The sequence below is a fragment of the Hippocampus bargibanti genome, linkage group LG07, assembly GCF_051943395.1.
Source record: "Hippocampus bargibanti isolate YZ-2025 linkage group LG07, ASM5194339v1, whole genome shotgun sequence".
In the NCBI taxonomy this organism is placed as follows: Eukaryota; Metazoa; Chordata; class Actinopteri; order Syngnathiformes; family Syngnathidae; genus Hippocampus; species Hippocampus bargibanti.
The window spans coordinates 1,166,498-1,183,753 of record NC_142740.1 but is presented as its reverse complement, the minus strand read 5'-3'; the positions used below and the strand labels follow the sequence as shown (position 1 = coordinate 1,183,753).

Sequence of the window (17,256 nt, the reverse complement as noted above, 5' to 3'; positions counted from 1 at the left end):
AGAGACACACTTTGGTGTAAAGCACTTCCAAGATCACTTTTAGTCCCTTCGGGTCACTTTTGTTCCACCCACAGTGCCCGTAACCTTCTTAAAGGCGTCCATTTCAAGGCCTCCATCAAACACTGCTTATAGATTTTACCTCCGGCGAGGATGGATGTGGGGGTTGGGACCTTGGCAATGGTACCTGAGAAAAGACGTAGAAGATAAAGACAAAAAGTAAAAGGATCCAGAGTGTCCCAAAGGATGCTTCTCAGAACTCCAGACCTCATCGTCCCGCGTGCCCACCTCAAAATGGAGGATGCTGGTAAGAAAAGACGGAGGCCGAGGGCAGGGTGGATTGTTTGTCAAAGCAAATATTTCCCAAATGTTAACCAATTGGTTTTTTAATAGTCGTTGAAAAACAAACAAACAAGCTTGCTTTGTGCAAGTTTGGAGTTTTGTTGGACTGGCTGACAAGAACAAATGTTCCAAATCACAGTACAGTACTCACTTTCTTCCACTAGAGGGGGTCATTTACAAATAAATACATTCCCTTACTTTTTTTCTCACGTTGAGTAAAAAATAAACCCAAAATACACATTTTTTCTTTTTCAGCTTTTTTTTTTTTAAACAAGCTGAACTAATTTTATTTCAATATCACACTCATATGATGTTTTTTAAGAGTAAAACGAATACAAAAATTAAAAGAAGATGAAAAAAAGAGATCTGTGTTGTAATCCTCTCATGGATTTTGGATGTTTGGTCTCTCTTTCGTCAATGTTTGACCACAGAGGACAGCGGAATGTGTAAGCTTACACAAACAAACCTTTTCACCTCTTCCCAAAAACACACACACACGAACAAAAACATATTTACTATATTGTTACTCATATTCCCTCACTTTTGGATTTTGTGCTCTTGACACACAGTAAAGATTTGTTCAATGTACACACACACACACACACATAAGCCACAACAATAGGTACTCTAGGAAAAAAAAGCCAAAACATCTAATGTTGGCTTTGGGTGAAATTAACAAAAAAAATAAATACGTACAGGATTTGTTTGTTATAACCCTTGAAGGCTCCAGTGTTTTAAATTTTAGGACCTATTCATGTCGCTACATCAAGAATAGACTTTAAGAAAAGTGCAATACTAGCATTCAAAATACATTTTTCCCTTGCAGTAACAAATATACAATTCAAATATTACTCCCCCCCCAAAAAAAAAAAATTATGAGGAAGAGTTCACTTTACAGGGCTGAATAGTTTGAATATTATGAGGTGGTAGATGGGGAAATAATGTTATTTTTCCAGAGTATACATGTAATTTTTATATTAACTTAAAGGACAACCGACGCCTCCAGAAAAGTTTTTACAAAGATTCCACCTCATTTACGTTTTAAGACTCTCGCGGGAACGCCCCTGACCGAGAAAGCGACACACAATGCATTTTGGGTGCTTTGATTGACCTGAAAACTTGTGTTGATGGCGAAATTAGAAGGAAAACACATAAATAACGCGATGGTAAATCGTTGTGTGTTGCACCAAGACTACTATTTGATATTTGCTGACACAAATTCCCAGCAGACAAATCAGCCCATTTCCAACGGAGCTTGGGCGCCATCTTGTGCATTTTCTGGGACGCTACATTGCTGTCATTGACAGCTCGAATTGATATGGGAGGACTCCTTTAATCGATTGCAAACATTTATGCTTTCCTCTTCAGAACTATTTGAATCATATTCGTAACTGGATGAGTAACAAGAAATCATCTTCTCCGAATCTGAAGCCATTGTTTTGAATCGAGAGCAATGCAAGACGTCCTGACGTGATGTCACGAACTAAGGGGCGGGACTTTCTGAAAATCCCCAGTTTCGAGATGATTTGTGGCAGATTTTGGACACTTGAAGTCATTTTTATTGGTGTTTTGCATTTGACTAAAAATATCAGCTTGCGTGTTTTGGCTATTTTCGATGCTATAAAACGTTTTTCTGATGTCAGGGAGGAAACAAAAAAAATGGTGTCGGTTGGCCTTTAAGCAGTACCTCATCTTTTATGACCGAAAAGCTAATACTGTAACAAATAACATTGAGGTTTTTCCTCTGGTGTTATAATAAAAAAGTTGTGATATTCTAGGGCATGGAGGTTAACACGGTTAAAGTTAGCAAAACTTTTTTTAGAAGTCAAAAAAAGCTACATGAAAAAATGTTAATATTTGGTGGTGCAAAGTCAAAATAATAGAAAAAAAGTTTTTTTTTCTGAAGTGAAAACCACACAAGAGTCGTCACAATATTCTCTAAAAGAAAATGTCACAAATTGTCCCCCCCCCATGGAAAAAAAAGTATTAGTAACAGCGAGTCTTTTTTCACATTCCAAAAGAAACTGAGAAAACTATCATTTTGGGAGACTCAACTTGACAAAATTAGTAATTAGCATTTAATACTATCGTTCAATAGTAATATCCAGCGCAAATAAATGTAATTTTAGCATTCATCCCTTATGTTGCAGAAGCGTTTCCCAAACGCCAGTACAACAATTTGCGCAGCCTCGAGTTGCTCCACTAATTCATGTTTCAAACATGGCAACAAAAGCGCCCGATATCAATGAAACAGAGCACGACGGGTAACACAGAACATTCCTGAAAAAAAAAATGCTTTGCCAAGATCTTAGTGGCAAATAAAACAAAGTTTAACACAGACAAAACTAATTTCAACTAAAATGTCCGCCATTTTGTGACAAAAATGGCCGAACTTGCAGTCTTTGGTGATCTTAATGTCCCCTATCCCTCGCGTTTGTCGCTAATGCTATGTTGCTACGAGGATAAACATGAGGACATAAATAACATGGTGAGGGAAAGTTGGTTGGGGGTCCCGTAGTAGTTTATGATCAGTTTTTCGCTTTAACATTCGCTTTGCAACTGTGATCATAAACCAGCCGTTGAAAATTTGGTAACTCACAAACTGCACCACCCGTAACTGACAGGTCTTACAAATGTGTATATTCCCATTTGCAGAACAAAAAAGGTGGTACCCAATGTATTCTCCCCCCCCCTCACACCTGGATGCACACCAGGAAGTGCCCGCGACAGCACTCACGATGGCGCCGTTTGAGCCTCCCTTGGTGATCCCCAATGTGGCGCCGGTCACTGCTGCCAACTCAAGGTAAAATATTTAAAAATAAATATTTCTGTGGACCGGTCGAGTTGCAACTAGCTTAGGATCTACACTAACGGCGCCATTCCGTCCCTCTTGGCTTGGTGTAAAAGCACTAGGAACAAAGTTCTACTTGGCTCGGGAGCTGCTGCACGAGGATGGGAAAAAATATATAAACTGTGCTCAAGGCTTACCAATCCGATACTTTTGCCGATGCAAAAATATATTTTTTTTGAACTTACTCATACCCCTTTCACACCAAGATGGCGGGTGTAAAATAGTGGTCAAATATTTGGGCTGAGAAAACCAGCCAAGAGCAGAAGTAGGCCTTTTCAATTTTTAGTTTTCAATTTGCATTATTTATATTTTAGTTTATTTATTGATGTTTTTATTTATTTAGATTCTTACTTACTTATTTATGTATATGTATTTATTTACATTTGTATTTATTTATATTTTTAGTTATATATCTATTTATATTTTTATTCACTTATTTGTGTTTTTATTCATTTGTTTTTTATTTACATTTTTATTCATTTATATTTTTATTTATATATCGATGTATTTATATTTTTATTTACTTATTTGTATTTATTTGTTTTTTTATTTACATATTTATTTATTTATATATCTATCTAGTTATTTTAAGGGGGGTTGTTTATTTTGTATTTATGATGTAATTAATTACTAAATGAATTGGTTGTGTGCTTGGTTAATTAATTAGTTAATTACACGATTGATTACTTTCTTGGTTGATTAATTAATTAATCAATTGTTGTTGTTTTTTTATTACTTGGAGCCTCAAATACTTGGTAGCACCTCTGATCGAAGCATGTTCGTTCCCCTTCTGGCACTGTTTCGATGTGAAAGGGGTACCAGAAGAGTCCTACTTGGCTTGTCTAAGATGCCGCATTAAAACAAAAAATAAAAATAATAACACGGCGGCCCGACGTGCTACCGCCCGTCCGTCAAACACCTACACCCGTTTGCGAAAGCGCCGGCCGAATCCTGGTTGATACTCTCCTTGACCTCTAGGGGCAGCGATTCAAAGAGGTGATCTTCCACGACCAAGCAACCCCGGCGCAGCAGGGGGCACTGTCCCAGTTGCACCGGGAGACGGTCCAGGCAGTTGCTCTTGAGCTCCAGGTGGCTCAGCTGCGTCAGCTGGCCCACCCTGTCCGGCAGGGCGGCGACGCAGTTGTGGCCGAGGCACAGGGTCCGTAGTTTGGTGCACTTGAAGAGCTGCTTGGGTACAATCTCCAACTTGTTGCCCGTGATGGCAAAGTATTGGAGATTCTGCAGGAAGCCCACCTCCGGAGGGATGGTGGAGATGGAGTTGTGGCTCACGTCCAGGTGCCGGAGCTTGAGGAGGGTGAAGAGAGAACTGGGTAGACACTCGAGCTTGTTATGCGACAGGTAGAGCGATTCGAGGTTTTTGACGTGGCTGATGGACAGCGGGATAGAGATGATCTTGTTGTGCCACAGCTTGAGGCACGTCAGTCGCTTCAGGTGCTGGAAGCTGATGACTTCCTCGATGGTCCGGATGTGGTTGGATTTGAGGTCCAGTTCCTGAAGGTTGTTGAGGCTGAAGATTGCGTGCGGGATCCGCTCCAGCTCACAGTTGTGCAACTCTAGTTCGGACAGGTTCATCATCTTCTTCAGGCTGTTGAGCACCAGGAGCTTGGTGCCGTCGTTGTGTACCACTAACTTGACCAGGTGGGGCGACAGATCCGTGATGTTGGTGGGCACCTTGGTGAGGTTGCTCTTGAGATGCAGGACCTTCAGGTGTCGCAAGTCTCTCAGAGACTCAAGTCCGATCATTTTGTTGTTCTCAGAGTTCAGGTTGCCCACCAGGTACAGTTCTTGTAAGCTCTTCAACAGGTACAGCCAGCTGGGGATCTCCGCCACGTCGGTGAACTTGACGTGAAGGCAACGCAGGTGATCCCTCAGGAAGATAAATGCCGTTTGCTCCACCTTGGCGGGACAGTGGTAGAAATGGAGCTCCTGTAGGTTGATCATCTGGGAGATCTTGGCCGTGATCCTGGCCTCTGGGATGAGCTCCAGTTTAAGGATCTCCAAGTCGGTGAGGTCAAACACAGCGTCGGGCACGCCCGACAGCATGAAGAGGTGCAATTCCAGTTTCTCCTGTAGATTGCGGGTCACGTGCTGACGGAGTTTCTCAAAGGTCCACTCGTGATTCAGGCTGATCTCCCTCAGCTTGTTCTCGCTGACTTCCGACAGGAAGACACCAAAGCGCTTCGAGTAGAGCTGGTCGTACTGGTCGACCATATGCAGGAGGAAGGCAAAGTCGTTCTTCACGTCGGGAATGTCGCTGAAGCTGCTCTCCTCGCGGACTTTCTCGAACGAATACTCCTTGAGGGGACGGCGGAAGAGCCAGAAGAGCGTGTAGATGCAGATGACGCCGTAGACGCAAATGAGCGCGATGTAGCTTACCAGGAGCTTCTTCAGCATGAAGGCCATGTTGTGCGTGCAGTGGAACCTCCTATATCCAGTCAGGTGTTTGATCTCGGGCTCGCACAGGTGGTGGAAGTCGATGGAGGCCACGAAGGTCATGGTGTAGCACAAGATGACGATGAACTTGACCGTCTTGATGAGCGTCTGAAGGGCGTACAGGCGGTAGATCAGGTCGCTGTCTTCCACGTGGGCGCGGAACTTGCGGACCTTCTCGAAGAGCGCCTTGGCCTGCTCACCGTCCTTCTTGTCCAGGATTGTCATGGAGGGTGCCTCGCTCACCAGCTTCTCGGCGGAAAAGGTGACCCCCGATTTGGTCAGCATGGGCGCCGACTGGTTGGGGCTGCCCTCCTCACTGCTGGTGGAAAAGTGCTTGTGATGGGAGGAAGCCCCCGCCAGGCGTTGTTTGTTCTCTTCCGAGTCCTCGCACGCCGTCTCGGATAGCGCCTTGGTGGTCCAGGGAGACTCGAAACACTTGCCCAGGATGGAGACAAAATGCTCGATCTTGGAGCTGGTGCGGGGATACTTGAACCAAAAGTTGCTGCTCACCATCAGGATGAGGGTGTGAATCAACGCCAGGTAGGGAAAGTATTTCGAGTACCACGGAAGGGCGACGTGGTAGCACATCTGGTTGACAAAGACGTACTGCTGAAAGTCCAACTTGGTCCGGATCCCGCTGGGGGCCGGCTGCTGCGTCGGCAGTTGCTCCGGGGCCACCATCATGGGTGCCGCTTGCTCCCCCGTGGCGCTCTCCTCACTCCACAACCTGCCCGAAACCTCCGTCGGCGGGGGCGGCGCCTCGTCGGGAGGCGAGTCCAAGTCGGGCAGGCAGACGACCTGGTCTCGCGTCAGCTGCATGGTCCCGGCGAAGATGGCGAGCATGAGCATGACGATCCCCAGGTAGTCCATGAAGACGTCCCACCATGGTTTCAAGATGCGGTAAGTCGGCTGGATGTCGTTCAAGGAGGCGACTTCGGTCAGGGTGAACATTCCTAACACACACACACAAAACATGAGTTTTGTGGCGGTTTAACTCATTCCCTGCCGTTCCCAAATTCATTCAGGAATTGAAAAGCATAACGTGGAGCGCCATTTTCGAATTTTGTTCAGATTTTGGTTTTTCTTGCGGGGACGATGCTGATAAAGCAGCTGGTCAAAACTCTGGCATTTTTTTTTTTTGCTCCCACGTACCACAGTTTGTACAGTCGCCCCCGTTTCAAGCTTAGATAACTCCAGACCCATATAATTCAGGAATTAACTCTCTTTTTCTGATGAAAGAAGAGAGGCTAAGGTTTCTTACACTGAATTGAATATTTGTTGTCCTAAAACTCTGCGGGTCCTGCAATTTGAGTGAAAACACATTTTTGCACATGGTCTGGCACTGAATGAGTTAATGCTAATGAGCCTTTGCCTGTTGTCTGTAAATAAAGCGATCAGACACAGACATGCTTTTTCCATGAAGGCGCTATCGCCAGGGTGGCAGCGGGGTCTTACACTTGAAGTGGATTTGGAATAAGTGCATTAGCAATTTTTTTCATCAATCACCTGCGCCAGGCGATGAAATGAATTAAAAACAGTGTCCACTTACAATGAACTCAAAGATCCCGCTGATGTTGGGAACTCGGCACCTTTTGTTTTTGTTCCTTGGCCTATGAAATCAAATACTTTCTTATGGTGTAATTTTCATTCACACTGACGGTAACCTCAAGGCAGCGATATATCAGTTATTTTTCTTAAAAACGAATCCCCGGCCATTTCGTTGTTTTAAATTAGTAACAAAATTGTTCTCCCTTTTTGAAACCTTTAAAGGACAACCGACACTCGGACAAGTTGTGCCCATAATTTGTAAAATGACTTCAAATGACTTCTACTGAGCGTATTTGACAAAGATTGCACGGCAAGTAACTATATTTTACGTTTTAAGACTCACACTGAATATTCAGGAAGTCTTGTTTTCGAGTTGATGACGATGCCAGACGTGACGTCACGTCTGGAACGTCCCTGACCGAGAAAGCCACACACAATGCATTTTGGGTACTTTGTTTGGTCTGAAAACTTTGTGTTGATGGCGAAATTAGAAGGAAAACACATCAATAATGCCATGGTGAATTGTTGTGTGTTGCACCAAGACTACTATTTGATACTAGTTGACACAAATTCCCAGCAGACAATTCAGCCCATTTCCAACTTGGGCGCCATCTTGTCCATTTTCTGGGACGCTACAGTGGAACCCTGATGGCTCGAATTGATACGGACGGACTTCTTTAATCGATTGCAAACATTTATGCTTTCCTCTTCAGAACTATTTGAATCATAATCATAACTGGATGAGTAACGAGAAAGCATCTTCTCAGAATCTGAAGCTATTGTTTTGATTCTAGAGCAAGGCAAGACGTCCTGCCGGGATGTCACGAACAAGGGGGCGGGACCTTCTGAAACTCGGCATCTCCGAGGTCATTTTGAAGTAGTTTTGGGACACTTTAACACATTTTTGTTGTGGGTATTTTGTGTTTTGGGTATTTATTTATATATATATATATATATATATATATATATATATATATATATATATATATATATATATATATATATATATATATATATATATATATATATATATATTGTGTATATATATTTGGGTGTTTGGGGTATTTTAGATGCTCTGAAACGTTTTTGCTGATGACAGTTAGGAAACAAAAAAAAATATGTCGGTTGCCCTTTGTCATAGTTTCCTACAATATCAACATGTTTAAAATGTTCTTTTATTGCAGCTTTTTACAATATTATTCTTGTCCCAAAAAACTAAATCGACATTGTTACTAACTTTGCAATATTTAAACTATATGCATTACTCAGGTCGTACCAACGTGTAATATCATATTTTTTAGGGATTCGTTTTGCTTTTCAAATTCGATTCGTTCTTGATTTAATTTCTCCTCGGTGCCGCTTATGTTTTTACGTTCTTTTTCATTGTAATATTAATATGAATGAGTGCTAAGCTATCTTTGTAGCTAGCTACCCAGCCAGCTAACTATAAAACCTGTGATTTGCGTTGGATTGCGTCGCTAATAAAATATCGGGTGATGGTAAAAATGGAACTCTAACAGGATAAATTACTATATTTTATCATATTTTTTGGGGGGTGGAAACGTGTTCAGGGGACAATGAAGAAGAAATTTCCTCATGTCCGACTTGTCATTGAACGCCGCACGCCTGCTTCCGCATTTGTTGGGTTAACATACAAAAACACAAGCACTATCTGCACGTTTGCTATTATTGTTTAAATGTTCTTAGAACAAACAAAACACACAAAAAAACAAGCACGCATCTTATTCAAACAACCCCGAACCGTTTTCCCGATGTCGTTCCAATCGATATAAAAAAAAAAAGAGTCGTACTTCGTACTAACCTTCACTGAGGTCTGTGTCTTCCTGTTACGCTCGAACCGAAGCTGGTGGCCGCTCAACAGCCGCGTCGAAGCCCTCCATTCTTCCTGGTCGCGGCGGTTCTGCCTGTGGCGTTCGGTGCTCGGGCCGCTTCTAAGCGGCTTAGGGCGGCTGATACTTCCAGCACCCCCCTCCACCCCCTCCTCCAAAACCGACCCGCTGTTGTCCCGCCTTGTCGCGGATGGTCTGGTCCGGTTTGTTCCGCCGCCGGTCACGGGTGGCGTTGGGCGGGATAACGAGGTAGACTTTCCGGCTTTATTCAAGTGAACGCGGCGGTGGTGGTGGACGCGGTGTGCGCGCGGATGTTCTTCTGCTGATTTCCGTTTGTGGACGGCAGGTGGAAGCCGCGTGTCGCGTGACGCCGAAAACCCGCCGAGGGAGTGTCAGGCAAGGGCTGGGGGAGCTATCCAACAAGTGCCAAACGCAAAACGAAGCCGCCCCCAACAACAATAACACGAAGTGTATCGTAAAAATGGCACACCGTGTGACAAAAATAATATTAGCATCAGGTATAGAACTTTAATTAAGTCATGACGATATGTGCTTTTGTTATATGTGTTTAAAATAAATGTACGGTATTTGAATTCTAAACTTGAACCCTCAATGCTTTCTGGTCATTTTATTAATTACATTATTAATTATTAAGTACACTTGCATAGTCTCACAAATCCCAACCGTCAATAACAACAAAAAATGCAAAGCTCTTGGAGAGCACTTGCCGACGGCTGCCGACTCGGGAGCCATTTTGTAAGGTCGGGGTAGGGGGCGGGGGAGGGGTCATAACATTTCTTTGGCATACTGCATCAAAATACACTTTCAAATCGTCCAAATGTTTTGAAGATCCCCAGGAAGCAAAATTCGGCAAATTTCATGTTGCAACTGGAAGTGAAAATGACAAGTGCTTCAAGAGGCTGAATTATATAAATGTGTACAGGAAACCGGACAATGGACAGTATAAAAATAGTGCAATTCTTATGTGTGCTTATTAGATCTTACAAAGCCAGTGAGGAAGCAAGCAGCAGGCATCGTGGTGACAGTAAAGCGTCTTTTTACTCCGCTTTCATCTGGTCCCTGACGTCCGACGGCAGAGTCTCAAACAGGGTGTCCTCAACCACCAAGCCACTACGCTTGAGTGCCCGACAGCAGCCCAACTCCTGCGGCAGGAGCTCAAAATGGTTCCCCATGAGTTCCAGGTGGGTCAGCTGGGCGAGGTAGGAGATCTTTGGCGATAGAACCGACAGCGAGTTCTTTCCCAGTTTCAACGTCTTGAGCTTCTTGCAGAAAAACAGCTCATCCGGCAGGTTCTCGATTTTGTTGCAGCCCACCGAAAAGTATTGTAGGCTCTGCAGGACGCCGATCTCCGGTGGGATGAAACGGATATCGTTGTGGCACAGATCCAGATACCGGAGCTTGTTGCACAGGAACAGGTGCGAAGGTAAGATCTCGATCTTGTTGTGGCTGAAGTAAAGTCGCTCCAGACTGCCCAACTTCTTGATGTGCTCGGGGATGTACATGATGCCATTGTACCAGAGCTTTAGGCAGGTGAGCTTCCGCAGGTGCTGGAAGCTGACGATCTCCTCGATGGAACGCAGGTTGTTTTCCTTCAGATCCAGCTCTTGTAGGCCGGTCAGGCTGAATATGGCGTGCGGGATGCGCTCCAGGTCACAACGCACCATCTCCAGCTCCGTCAGGTTAGTCATCTTCTTCAGGTTTCCCAGCATGACGAGCTTGGTGCCGTCGTTGTGCAGGTAGAGTCGTTGCAGGTGGCTGGACACATCCACGATGGACTGGGGTATCTTGGTCAGATTGCTCTTCAGCGAGAGCGTTTTCAGACATTTCATATCCCGCAGTGACTCCAGGATGATGTTTTTGGAGGCATCCGGGCACAAGGATCCGGTTAGATGGAGCTCCTCCAGGTTTCTGAGGCCATACAACCAACTGGGGAACTCCCTGCCATCGTCAAACTTTACGCGGAGCACCTTGAGGTTCTCTTTGAGGAAAGACATGGCCGTGGTGTGCAGCTTGATGGAACACTGATACAAGGAGAGCTCCTGAAGGTTCTCCAGTTGCGAGACAGAGGCGGGGATGCTCACGTTGTTAATGATCTCCAGTTTGAGCGACTGCAGCTCGCCAAGTTCAAAGACCGTGTCGGGCAAGCCGGGCAGCATGAAGAGCTGCAGCTCCAAGCGGTTGTTGGCGTTGACCTGAAGTCTCTGCCGCAGCTTCTCGGCCGTCCACTCGTGATTCAGGTTGAGCTGCTTCAGCTTGTTCTCGCTCACCTCTGATAGGAAGACAGCGAACCTCTTGGAGTACAGCGGATCGTACTGATCGATCATGTGCAGCATGAAGGCAAAGTCATTCTTCACGTCCGGGATGTCGCTGATACCTGTTTCTTGACGCACATACTCAAAAGAGTATTCCTTCAGGGAGCGGTAGAAGAGCCAATAGGACGTGTAAAGGCTGGTCAGTCCGTAGACGGCCACCAGGCACAGGTAACAGTAGGAGAGTTTTGAGAAGAGGTGCGCCATGGTGTGGTTGCACTCAAAGTCCTTGTAGCCGGTCATGTCTTGGATCTCCACCTCGCAGGGAACCCTGTTGCGCACTTTGTCCACCAGGGAACTGTTGTAGATGACAATCACCAGGAACTTGAACACCTTGAAAACCGTCTGCCGCACGTACATGATGTAGAGGATGTCACCCTCCTCCACATGCAAGCGGAACTTCTTCACCTTTTCGAAAAGCGCCTTGGCTTGCTCGCCCTCCTTTTTATCCAGGACGCTTGCCGATGGTTTGTCCGCCACAATTTTTTCCGGGATGGAACGAAGGGATTGGGTCCTCTCCAAACCCACGCCTCCCGGGGTTACCGCGACTGCGCTCTTTTTGTGATCCGTCTCCTCCGGGTTTTCTCCAGAAACCTCGGACAGAGCCCGGGTGGTCCAGGGGGAGTCAAAGCACTTGCCCAGCATGGAGATAAAGTGCTCAATTTTAGAGCTGGACCCGGGGAACTTGAACCAGAAGTTGCTGCACACCATAAAGACGAGTGTGTGGATCAGAACCAAGTAAGGGAAGTACTTGGCGTACCAGTGAAGGGCCTTCTCGTAGCACATTTGGTTGATAAAGCTGTACTGCTGGAGGTCCAGGTCCGTCTTAAGCCCACTCATTTCCTTCGGCCCGGATGACGTGTTGTAATGGAAATGTAAAGGCTTAACGGCCACTTCGCTGGTGTTTTTGGAGGGCATTGATGTTCTGTGCGGAAGACAGATGATCTTGTCTTGCATTACCTACAAAAGAACGTAAACAGCCAGTGTCACCGACGTCACGGTCAAACAAATGCAAATGGAAGTGGTGCTGTGTTGGGGGCGTGGGGGAAGGAGTCAATGGTCACCAATTAGGGCTGGGGGTAGACAACCCGAAATATTGAAAGACCCATGGTGGCCCGAAATAAATATCTACATAAATAAATAAATACAGCATCTGTCCAGATAAATAAATAAATAAGTACAGTGATACCTCGGTTTACGAAGACCTTGGCTCACGAACCTTTTGGTTTACGATCGTTAAATTTATGACAATTTAACCTTGGCATACAAACTATTTTTCGGGATACACATGGAGCTGCGACAATGAGTGATGTGTCGTTCGCTAACAAGCCCGTTCTCCTAACAAGAAAATGGCTGCCAACTTGGTATTGTCCTCTATTCCCCGCCCCCAGTCTTCGGTTAAAGCCACGTGATTGGTCAAGAATGCAGACGTGGGGGCGGGGTTAAACATTAAAGAGACAGGCAGACGACAGAGAGAGAGTGAGAACATGGATAGAAAACAGTGAAATGTGGACTCCTTTGATTGTTCAAAAGCAGAGTGAAGACTGGAAGGTTAAAATATCCCAACCAGGCTCCACAAATAACCCGCACAAGCCATCTGTACACTTGGTGCAAAAAGTTATCAACGCAGCTAAACAGAACATTTGATGAGGAACAAAGTAAAATTATCGCAGAGAAAGCAACTACAAGGGATCATTCCTCAAGATGATGAAAGAAGAAGGCTACGTTCCTCATCAAGGGTTTAATGATGATGAAAGCGGCCACTCCATTCCATCAAGCCATCAACGACCATCACAAAGGTAAATAAAACTACTTTATTATACAGTACAGTTTATTTCTTTAATTGTAATACCATATTATACATAACAAAATTATGTTTTATGGGGACCGGATTATTCTTATTTTAATAGTTTCCTATGGGAAATTATTTTTTGGGATACACACTTTTCAACCTTACTCTGCCTGGGAACCAATTAAGTACGTAAGCCAATGTATGACTGTATTAGAATGAAGACAAAATGTGCCTGATGTATCAACATGAGCTGAGCTATATTAGCCTAATATCAAAACAACTACGTTGGCTCCAAATACACAATGAGCCTTTTTGATTACCTTTTTTTTCCCCCCGCTGCAGCGCATCCTGTTGGCCGCCCAACCTTTTTGGGACATAAGATCCTACTTTTCAATCAACCAACCTCCAGTGATCGAGCCACTAGGGCGACGCTAAAGAACCACTTGCGTCTAAACCGCCAGTTGCCTACCCCCGAATTAAGGTAAGGTCTTCTGTGACTATTCAATACATCGTATCACACTTTTGATCCGAGAAATTAGCTGCTTTGGAGATAATAACAAAAATCATACTTTTCTGCAACAAAAGGTACTGAAGGTGAGCCAGGAATTTCTTTGCTTTAGCGCAAATATCAAAATCCGCTTTCAACAACCCATATTTTTTTTCCTCCTTTTGAAGACTGTATCAAAAACCTGTCACACATACCCCCGCCCCCCCACACCCACACACACACACACACTTTTTTTTGGTCTGGATTGTCGTTCAATTTGAAAGATACCATCCTTGATTTGAGGATTAAAGGTGAACTACAAATTATATGGCTTTGGAAGTGGTATCAAAGCTAGCTTTCACGCTGCACTGTCAAAGACAGATTTTTTTTTCTTCTCACTGCGCCATTGGTTTTGTGTAAAAGTTATACCGTCGGAAAACCGGTGGTCAAAGCTGACCTGCCTTCTGTGGTTCTATCAAAGGATCCTTTTGCTCTGCCTATCAAAGCCTGATTTTTTTTCTCCCTCTTCTCTCTCCCGCTCTCTCTTTCTGTGAAAAGTACAGAGCGCCAGTCAAAAGTTGACGCTGAATTTTCCTAGCATTGGTGATCAAGTCAAAAGCCCCTTTCACGCTGCCTGAATTTTTTTCCACACTATCCTTTGAAGCCAGATTTTTTCCCATTTTAAACCAATGTAGCTATCTAGCTGGCGAGCTAGCTATATATTAGCTATATGGCTGTTTAGCTATCTAGCTAGATACCTATCTATTAGCTAGCTAGCTTTCTATATATTTGAGTTACTTCCAGGTTCAGTGAACGCTTGCGCGTGTGGCTGCCGCTGCTCACCCACAGAAAAACGTATCCTGTGAATGTAAAGTGAGACTTTTAAAAGGCACTTTTAAATGAAATGTATGATGATGATGATGATGATTATTATTCATTTATAAGTGCCTTTCAAAACTCTCAAGGTCACTTTACAGTCACAGGATACGTTTTTCTGTGGGTGAGCAGCGGCAGCCACACGTGCCAGTGTTCACTTAACCCGGAAGTTAATAGATAGAAAGCTAGCCAGCCAGCTAGTAGATAGGTAATAGATGGCCAACAGATAGATAGCTAGACATTTAGTTAGCTAATACACTAAATCACTATTAAATACAGATAGAAAGCCAGCCAGTCAGCTAATAGATCGCCAACAGATAGCTAGATAGATAGATAGCCACCTACATAGCTCTATAGTTAATAGCGGGATAGCTAGATAGTTACACAGTTAACTTCCACCAGTGAATGCCTCCTTTACTGCCTCTTTAGGTTGTCATAAATAAAGACATAAAATATGCTAGCGTCAAATTAGCCAACTCGTGAGCGATGGACAAAAGAGGCTAACCTGAAGTGTGCATCCAAACACGCCGATCATGAGCATAATGACGGACAGGTAGTCGGTGAACACATCCCACCACGGCTTCAGGACCCGGAAAGCGGGCTGCTGCTCCGAGAACTGGCGGAATTCCATCACGGGAATCATGATGCCTGAGAGGACACAAAAAATTGATTTTTTTATTTTTTTTTTGCACAGGAAGTTTGGACAAGTCCATAATTGCCATCGCCATTGTTTTGATTCTGGAGCAAGTCAGTTTGTGAAGGCGTATCCTGGCCTGACGTCAAGAACATGGGGGCGGGACTTTCTGAATCTGACCCGTTCCGAACTCATTTTGTGGCAGTTTTGGGACACTTTAAGTCATTTTTATTGGTGTTTTGCATTTGACTAAAAATATGAGCATGTTTTGGGTATTTTAGATGCTATAAAACGTTTTTTTCTAATGTCAGTTAGCAAACAAAAAAAATGGTGTCGGTTGTCCTTTAAAAATTAACTTAGCTAGCTACATGAAATTTGGTGGGCGTGTCTGTCTTGAGAAGAACCACAAAAACATTTCGGAAAATCATACGGTGGAAAAACAAAGCAGTTCGGCCATTTTGAATTGAGTTGCTCACTTCTAGTTAACTCATTCACTGCCATTCACGAATTTATTTGGGAATATGAAAATATGACGTAGAGCAGCATTCCCGAATTTGTTCGGGTTTTGTTTTGTGCCTGTTTTCGATAGCCACGCGATGTGCTTGACTTCCAAATTTAGCTCGCGGTCAGACGAGTTAAGAGGCCAAAAAAGGTGGACTTTGTCTATAGGAAAATGGCCATTCCCACCCGATGAGTCAGCCCGCTGGCTAGCCACACATCCCTTTCCTGACAGGAAACGTGTCCGCCATCCCCAGATGAAGCCAAAAACTGTTTTGTTTGGAACACGCCCAGACTTTGGACGACAAAGAACACAGTCTACGTGTGTGGATGTGTGTCTGTGTACGTGTGTGTACGTGTGTGTGTGTGTGTCTATATATTGTAATATAAGTGTGTGAGTGTGTATATATAATGTGAATGTGTTGTGTGTGTGATGTGTGTGTGTGTGTGTGTGTGCTTGTGTGTGTCTATATATTGTAATATAAGTGTGTGTGCGTGTGTGTGTGTGTGTGTGTGTGTGTGTGTGTGTGTGTGTGTGTGTGTGTGTGTGTGTGTGTGTCTATATATTGTAATATAAGTGTGTGTGTGTGTGTGTGTGTGTGTGTGTGTGTGTGTGTGTGTGTCTATATATTGTAATATAAGTGTGTGTTGTGTGTCTATATAATGTATTGTGTGTGATGTTGTGTGTGTGTGTGTGTGTGTGTGTGTGTGTGTGTGTGTGTGTGTGTGTGTGTGTGTGTGTGTGTGTGTGTGTGTGTGTGTGTGTGTGTGTGTGTGTGTGTATGTGCGCGTGTGCGTGTGTACTTGCTTGGAGGGATATATATATATAGGGCCTAAACTACCAGTAAGACTTTAGTTTGCTGACGAAGCTTCTTGGATAAGAAGCGAAACGTCCGACACCTTCAAAAAAGTACAGATGACGGCTGAAGAAACCTTTTCATCGATGGACCACTCCTGTACAACTGAGAGCTTACACAGACGTACTTGGTTGGAGGAGGTATCTAAAAAAAACTAAAAAAATAAATAAATAAGTTGACTTTACCTCAGTAGTTTATCTTCCTTCTTCTTCTTTTTTTAAAGGGCAACCAGGTCGGTTCTCCTCGTCATCGCCGTGATGCCTGAGGCGGTTCTTGCTCCGTTGCCTCCGGTGATGCCTTTCTTAACCGCCTTCGATATCGGCCGAGTGGCTCGCACGCCGGTCGGGCGTGGATGTGAGATGTGAGATGTGTAAGGAGGAGGGCCAGATGTGGATCAAAGTGGGAGTGGACTGCCTCGAGAGAAACATGAGACCAGAACCCGCCCAGCGGTTCCAGGTGGAGTACAGAGACAGTACACCAGGGGTCACCAGGGGTCACGTTATAGTTCTGTTACAAGATAAGGGTCCACCACATTAAGTCATTCATTGCCATTCACTTTTTTTTTCGGGAGTTGAAAATATGTATGACGTAGAACGGCATTCCCGAATTTGTTTGGGTTTAGTTTTTTCCCTTTTGGGTACCGATAAAGAGCTGGCCATGTTATTTTTTCATTTCCACAAGGGGTCAGCATTTCCCCTTTCCCCATGTTATAATAATTAATTAATTAATAATAATTATTA

The 17,256-nt window shown here is 44.2% G+C and overlaps 2 protein-coding genes and 2 long non-coding RNA genes across 7 annotated transcripts; 2 read left to right on the top strand and 2 right to left on the bottom strand.

The window, feature by feature from the left end:
- Nucleotides 1-417: 417 nt before the first annotated feature.
- On the bottom strand, nucleotides 418-9,153 carry lrrc8db (leucine rich repeat containing 8 VRAC subunit Db). 3 transcript variants are annotated; one of them, XM_089000435.1, is made up of 3 exons: nucleotides 9,015-9,153; nucleotides 5,588-6,597; nucleotides 418-5,506 (listed from the first exon to the last, which is right to left on the bottom strand). In XM_089000435.1, exons 2-3 carry the CDS (start codon nucleotides 6,593-6,595, stop codon nucleotides 4,088-4,090), a joined length of 2,427 nt encoding a protein of 808 aa, XP_088856561.1. In that variant the 5' UTR covers nucleotides 6,596-6,597; nucleotides 9,015-9,153; the 3' UTR covers nucleotides 418-4,087. The 3 variants fall into 3 exon arrangements, with proteins under 3 accessions (XP_088856561.1, XP_088856560.1, XP_088856559.1); XM_089000434.1 differs by having other exon boundaries at nucleotides 418-6,079; nucleotides 6,155-6,597; XM_089000433.1 differs by having other exon boundaries at nucleotides 419-6,597.
- Nucleotide 9,154: 1 nt separating this feature from the next.
- Nucleotides 9,155-10,497, top strand: LOC148895052 (uncharacterized). The gene is made up of 3 exons (XR_016115514.1): nucleotides 9,155-9,291; nucleotides 10,041-10,244; nucleotides 10,372-10,497. It is a non-coding gene; the product is annotated as an uncharacterized LOC148895052 (long non-coding RNA).
- On the bottom strand, nucleotides 10,101-16,840 carry lrrc8c (leucine rich repeat containing 8 VRAC subunit C). Its single transcript, XM_089000436.1, has 3 exons — nucleotides 16,702-16,840; nucleotides 15,033-15,175; nucleotides 10,101-12,332 (listed from the first exon to the last, which is right to left on the bottom strand). Exons 2-3 carry the CDS (start codon nucleotides 15,168-15,170, stop codon nucleotides 10,101-10,103), a joined length of 2,370 nt encoding a protein of 789 aa, XP_088856562.1. The 5' UTR covers nucleotides 15,171-15,175; nucleotides 16,702-16,840.
- Nucleotides 10,601-16,875, top strand: LOC148895050 (uncharacterized). 2 transcript variants are annotated; one of them, XR_016115513.1, is made up of 4 exons: nucleotides 10,601-10,742; nucleotides 13,507-13,645; nucleotides 16,490-16,656; nucleotides 16,740-16,875. It is a non-coding gene; the product is annotated as an uncharacterized LOC148895050 (long non-coding RNA). The 2 variants fall into 2 exon arrangements; XR_016115512.1 differs by having other exon boundaries at nucleotides 15,222-16,656.
- Nucleotides 16,876-17,256: the final 381 nt, after the last annotated feature.